Source organism: Dromaius novaehollandiae, chromosome 5, assembly GCF_036370855.1.
Source record: "Dromaius novaehollandiae isolate bDroNov1 chromosome 5, bDroNov1.hap1, whole genome shotgun sequence".
In the NCBI taxonomy this organism is placed as follows: Eukaryota; Metazoa; Chordata; class Aves; order Casuariiformes; family Dromaiidae; genus Dromaius; species Dromaius novaehollandiae.
The window spans coordinates 11,739,649-11,746,319 of NC_088102.1; the positions used below are offsets into that span (position 1 = coordinate 11,739,649).

The 6,671-nt window shown below is 61.4% G+C and overlaps 1 protein-coding gene across 2 annotated transcripts in view; it reads right to left on the reverse strand.

The window, feature by feature from the left end:
• The window catches only part of KIF26A (kinesin family member 26A), a 102,482-nt gene extending 97,075 nt beyond the window's left edge, over positions 1–5,407 (reverse strand). The window contains exons 1-2 of one of the 2 annotated variants that reach the window (XM_064512019.1): positions 5,224–5,407; positions 2,839–3,084 (exon numbers count right to left, since the gene is read on the reverse strand). In XM_064512019.1, the coding sequence (XP_064368089.1) occupies positions 2,839–3,084; positions 5,224–5,358 (381 nt within the window). In that variant the 5' untranslated portion in view covers positions 5,359–5,407. Of the gene's footprint in view, positions 1–2,838; positions 3,085–3,193; positions 3,589–5,223 lie in introns of those variants that run through there. The other variant, XM_064512020.1, reaches the window with a different exon arrangement.
• Between the last annotated feature and the right edge of the window lie 1,264 nt (positions 5,408–6,671).

The window sequence follows — 6,671 nt, forward strand, 5'->3', positions numbered from 1 at the left end:
AAAATTGCATTTTGATTCACATACAGGCCTCACTGTGGCAGCAAACTGTAAAGACAACAAGAGTAAAAAGAAGGGAACTGACATTGCAGGGTGCAGTAAATCTTGTATTACAGAGTCTTATTCAAGAGTTTTAAGATAAGCAAAGAGGTGCATCTTTATATCAGTGGTCAACAGGGATTTGGAGAACTTCACAAAGACACAAACAACTAACAGTCTTCTGTAATCAATGCACATCATCTGAGTACTGACACTTTAAATTATTTATATATTTTAAATACATTTAATTGAAAGGACAGCAACACATAAACTGCATGAATCATAGCCCTCTCGAGCAATTAGATTTGTTATCCTTGCAGACAACAAACAGTGTGTTGGCTTTTTATTCTAATGGGACTTCAATCCCTTGTCAGCTGCCCCACGCATAATAATACAACTTCTCTCTTTCATCAGTAAAGATATCAACAGCAGGAAACTAGCCCTTCTTTCATCTCTGAGGCACCCACCCACCTTTCCAAAGAGTTTTAAACCAGGTGTGGAAATCTTTCTGAATCTGTGCTGAAAGATCCCTTAATTATGATGGCAAAGGACATAGGAATCCTTTGAGTGTGCAGCATACTCCAAGCAGTAGCTTTTCTGCTGTTTACTCATCCACTAGCCACTTGGCTTGACAGTACATTAGAACAACCTATAAGTTGACTTTTATTTTATGGGCATGAAACTCTTACAGAGAGGAGCTGCTTTTTCAGATGTCTTGTTATATAATTAAACAAGAAAGAAAGAAAGGGAAAAAAATGCAAGCTGCCTTTCTGGCACAAACATTGCATAGTGCTCAACCTGCCAGCATATTGCATCAGATTCTCCCTGCAACGCCAATTCGCAGCAGCTGAGTATCTGAACTACTGCCTCTTATCTCCTGCTAACCTACTTCGCACTCAGAAGGCAGTAAGTAGGACTGTTTATTGCATCTTCCTTCCCGGAGAGCTGCTCACTACACGAGGACTAGCAGGTTTTGACCTTGCAGTTAGGCTAGGAGTATCATGACCATTTGAAAATGTATTAAAAAAATGAATTACCTCCTAACTCTACTGCATGCTACTCAGCAAGTCAACTCTAGGTATCTATTACCCTGTGATCAACTTTGTCAAGGTTTTGACACCGTGATGACTACTATTTTATTACTTCTCCAGGCATGCTTTGAAACCCTGCAGAAAAGGAGGCTTAATTTACCCATCATCAAGTGCTTATCAAGGAAGTCCCCGGGGACTCGCAGAAACGAGACCACACAAACAGGCCTTTGCTCACAGGTCTCCTCACCTGCACACCTGGGCAAGGCCCGGCGACTCTCCTGTACCGCTGCCTTTTTTCCCATGACAAGGATCCACTGGCAGGTAGGACACTATTCTTTCCCCTTGAGGCCGAGAACTAGTCGAGGATGAGGGCACTGTTTTGTGCACTCCTTGCTGAGGGGCACATCACACACCCTTCCCAATGGGAAATTCAGCCTCTCTCCACCGCTCATGGCAACCCAGAAAACAAAAGGTCCAACCGTTCTGACTTCAGCAAGATACGTGAGCTTTTGCACTGTAGAAGTAAGAACTCACTCCAGACCTCGTAAGTCAAGAGAAAAACTCCAGTTGATTTCAAAGGAGTTTGGATCAGGCCTTGCTGTGCCTCCTGACACCACTCCACAATGCGCTTCCAAACAAAACTATATTTAGATTCAATGGGAATTCTGTAGATCATACAGGAACTCTTTGAATGAAAATGAAGGTCAATAGGGTTTGGCTTCCTCTCCAGACCCTCCCCCCCCATTCTTGCAAACATCCAGATAAGAATTGTTTAGAAAACAATACGTTACTTCCAAATGTTATCAAAAACCTAGCACACACTTTGTGAGCCGTGAAACAGAATCACTGCAACTTTCTGTTGCGTTTTGCCCTGTCAGCTAATCTTTACGATCTTGTAAGGTGTCTAGTCAAGACAGTGTATTTTTTCACCTGCATTGCCTTTGAAGCATTTTGTTTCACATGCTCTTACTAAAGCAAGGGAGAGAGGCAGTAATAATAAAGAGCCCTGATATACAGAAAAGAAACACATAAAGAAGAACTGTGCAGATAATACAAATAAAGCTGCACATATGCTAAATGAAACCTCTGGAGCGCTCACGCATTTTACCGCTCACTAGCAGCTACATGCGAGCGCCCGGCACAAGTGCAAGGAGGATGATGCAGCCCCGGCTTCCCCGAGGGAGGCTGAAGGCGGGATGGAGCTCACGGGCGCTGCGGTGTGCGCAAACACCCAGGCGGCCAAAGCCCACCAAACCCATCCTTCCCAGACTGTCTCCCGGGCCCAGAAAGCAGGCCTGCCCCAAACGAGAGCGTGCGATTTTCAGCCGCATTTTTACGGCCTCCTTGGAAGGAGGAGCTGAACCGCAGCTTCTGACAGCTTGTAATAAAAGCAGCGAACGTGCTGCAAAGCCCAGCTGCAGCCTCCGAAACTGTGTCACCGGGGCTGCGAGGCAAAGGCCGCCGAGGACAACCGCTGCAGCGCTGGGTAACGCGCTCGCCCGGCGCCCGAGCTCCCTGCGCGGGTTCAGCGCTCGGCGTTGCGCGTCCTGGACGGCGCTCGCTCCCCGTGCCGCTCATCCTGCCAAGGCGCCGCTGCCTTCCTAAACATTTTGGCAGCCGGCGACTATAGCGAGTTTCGCTTTGACAAAGCCGGGAAGGGGGATCCTTAACTCCCGCAGACCCCCCCCCGGCCCGGAGCCGCCCCCTCCGCGGCCGCGCTGCCCCCCCGCCCGCGGTGCTCGGCGCTGCGCACTCCGCGGCGCTCACTTACCGGCAGGGCGTCGGGCGCGCAGCCGGCGGCGGCCAGGCGCGCCGCTTGCCGCCGCAGCTCGCCCAGCTTGGCCTGGCAGCTGCGGCACCAGCCGCCGGCCGCGGCCCGCTCCAGGTGGCGGAACTCCGCGCCCGCGGCGGCCCCCGCGCCCTCGGGCGGCGGCCGGCTGGCGCAGCGCTGCTCCTCGGCGGCGGCCGGCGGCCTCTTGCGCGGGGAGAGCTCCCGCGCCGCGCTCCCCTCCGCCACCTGCGGAGAGAGCAGAGCTCAGCGCCGCGGATCGCTGCAAACGCAACACCCCCCCCCCAAAAAAAAAAGAAAAAAAAGAAAAAAGCCAGCGCTTTTCGCGTCGCCTTACCCCCGGCGCCCGGGGCTCAGCCTTCCTGCCCGCGGCCGCGATCATGGTGCGGGGGGATGCGCCCCGCTCCGCACCCTAGCGCGGGCTGCGCGGCGCCCGGCGGCGCGGCCCGCCCGCGGTGCCCATCTGGGGCGCGGGAGCCAGCGGGGCGCAGGCGGGGGCCGGCGGTAGCCGCAAGCTCAGCCGCTCCGGTCCCCCCCGTCCAGGCTGCCGCGGCCCGGCGCTAGGTGATGTTGCCTCCCATGTTGCGAGAGGAGTAAAGTTTGGGCTGGAAGTCGGCAGAGGGGCGGGAGAGGGAGGAGGCGTGCGCTCCCCACGGCGGCACGGGAAAGGAGCCGGAGCCCCGCCGCACGTCGGAAAAAAGCTGCCGAAGTGCTCGGAGGGCCGGGGAGGAGGGGCCGGCGGGGGTGGGCTGAGCGGGGCGGGGGGCCTCGGCTAGGGCGGGACGGGGCTCGGGCGGAGGGTTGGGGCTCTTCCTAGTGACCCAAATCTGGTCCCCAACCGGCGCGACTAAAGCGGTGGCCGTGCCGCGGCCGGCTGCTTCACACCGCACCCCGAGTGGGGGGAAAGCGAAAAAACCGGAGGGCGTCGGGGCTGCCGGTCCCGGCGCCGAGCGCGGAGGCGGGCGCTGCGGTGAGGGCCGGCGGCAGGGGGGGCTGCCGGGCCCCTGCCCCCCCGCGCCTCGCCCCTCGCCGTCGGGGGCCGCGCCGCCTCCGCGGGCAGATGCGCGGGGCGCAGCCAGGGCCGCTCCGCGGGCGCGCGCGGATGCTCCTATATGTGAAAATCGACCTGACAGATGGAGAAATTAACGTTCGCGGCTAATTGTCTCCTTGGCTGCCGCTCCGGCTCGTATGTTTAGCACTTTTCTCTCTTTTTCTTTTCTCGAGCTTTCCCCAGAGAGCAGCATGCGCCGCTCACTGCAGCGCTCCCCCCGGCCAGTCCCGTCCGCGCCTGCTCTGCGCGCCCGGCACCGGCCGCAGCCCCGTCGGCAGAGCGCCGCGGGCGGGGGGCGGCGGCGGCTCCGCGCGGCTCCGGCGGCCAGCGCCGTCCCTGAGACCCGAGCGCCACCTGCCGGCGCCGCGGCGCGCAGCGGCGGGGCCGGGCCCGTGCGCGCCCGCGCCCTCCCCGACCCCGACCCCGGCCCCGGCCCCGCGGAGCAGCGGCGGCAGCGGCGGCGGCTCCCCCCGGCGCTGCTAAGCGCAGCCGCCTTGTTCCCTGTTCCCTCAGCCCCGCTGCGCGGATGGGCGCCGCAGCGCGGTGCATTCCGCGCGGTGGGGTCCGCGGTGAGCTGAGCAGCGCCGAGCACGGAGAGTGCGGAATAAGAAAAAATAAGTAAATAACAAGAGGCACCTTCTCCGGCCGCGCAAACTTCCCTGGCTCTCTAGAGCGCGTGTCTCAAGCAAGCCGCCCCCTAAAAGCGTGCATGCCCCCATCGGGGGGGGGGGGGGCTGCGGCCATGGGCCCTCGGGGCCCCGCGGCTGCGGGCCGGGCGCCTGGAGCCCCATAAAAGTTTCGGAGGGGCGGCGAGGGGAGGAGCGGGCCGGGGCCGCGCCGCCGCCCGGCTGCCTGCCCCGCGCCGCTGCGCACGGAGACATGCGGGTCTCCGGTAACTCGCTCAGATACATCATGGGCCGAAGCAACGGCTGCAAAAAAACTCCTCCAAGTGTCAGGTTGGACGAGGGGGAAGAGGAGAGGATGTGCTCCCCTCGCGGTGCTGGGGCTGAGGTCCGGGCTGAGCCACCCTCTCTTTTTTTATTTAAAAATTAAAAAAAAAAAAAATCACTGCTGGAAACACCGAGACAGCCAGCCCCACGCGCTCCTCCGCTCCCGGTTTGGGCGCTTTCCCGGGCGCGGGCCGGGCTGCGCGGCCCCCCGCGCAGCGCCGCGGAGCCGCGCGGGCTGTTCGTGGTGCTGAAACCCGCCCGGCGCCGCAGCCGCCAACTTCGCCCCGCCGAGTTGGCGGTGCCCTTTGCGCGGGCCCCGCCGGGGCGGGCCGAGGCCCCCGCCGGCAGCCGCGCAGCGCGCCTTACCTTGCCCTTCCTTCGCAGGAGGTGGCTGGTGAAGCCGAAGATGATCTCCGAGTCCAAGCACAAGGCTCCGATCTCCAGCAAGCTGGGGTTTTTCCTCGTGGCGTTGGAGGCATCGGGCGGTTTTTGAAAAGCCATAGTTTGGGGGTGGAAATACCCGGCTCCCTGAGCGGCCGCGACGTATTTGTATACAAAAAAAAAAAAAAAAAAAAAAGTATAAAATGGCAAACACCCCCCCTCTACCCCTTAAAAAAAAAAACCGCCAGGCGCGGGGGAGTTGCTCCTTCCTCTGAGAGGGTGCGCGCTGCTGACCGGGGTTAGGCAGCCGGCAGCCGGGCGGCGGGTCCACCAGCCTCTCCGCCTCGCTCTGCCTCTCCCGCCGCTCTGCCTCCCGTTTTATCCCCCTCCAGCGCACCTTGCCTGGCGAGCGAGCGCGGCTGCGAGCCCCGCTCAGCGCCCCGCCGCCGCCGCCGCCGTCGCGGCCGGGGCCGCCGCTGCGCTGGGTGCGCGGGGCCGGCAGCGCCCTGCTCCCCCGCGGCCGGCCATCAGCTCCCGCCGCCGCTGGCCAGGCGCCCGCCCTGCGAGCCTCCTGCCTCCCCCAGCCGCTGCTGGGTGGGTTTAGGGCTTTCTTTTTTTTTTTTTCCCCTCTCTCTCGCTCTCTTTCCCTCCTCCTTCTCCTCCTCCTCCGAGGTGAGCGCAAGGAGGGGAGAGCTGCCAGTGAAGTCAGGTTAGGAGGGGGAAAAGACACGCACAAAAAAAAAGGGGGAAGAAAAAAGAAATACTAAGAAAGGAAAGCCTGAGGGAACGGAGGTAAAGCACTCTCCGGATGGCGTCCGGTCTTCGCGTCCCTAAAAGCCTCCCCTTCCTTTTTTTTTTCTGCTCAATTTTATTTGCCACGGGTGAGTATCGCAACGAGGGAGCGAGCTCGCCCTCATCGAGGGGGCGAAGAAGCAGGTCTGCGATGGCCGCTGGGGAGCCTTCGCGGCACGCTGCCGTCTCCGGCCGCCCGCCCACGCGTGTCCCCGCGGTCCCAGCCCGCCCCTGTCCCCCCCTCCCCGGTCCCCCTTGCGTTTGGGGGCTCCGCCGGGGCGCGGAGGGCGCAAGCCCGCCCCGTCGGGGCTCGGCGCGGAGCCGGCGGGCGGGCGCGGGGCGGGCGGGATCGGCGGGGCTCCGCGGCGGAGGCGGGGACGGGCCCCGCTCCGGGCACTAAGCCCTTTCTCCGCACTTTCCTGCTGAACAGATAACTCACATCCCGACAAAAGCCTCCTTCCGCTCCCGGCGTCCGCACTGACACCGAGCGGGATGATCTGCTCAGCCCGGCTTTGCCGGGGCGCGCACCCGCCGCGCGGATCCTCTCCGGGCGCCCCCCCCTCCGGCGCTGCACGGCGCGCAGCGGGGCGGAGCGGGCGCGGAGCGGGGCGGCGGGTGCGGAGCGCTGGGCGCGGAGCGGA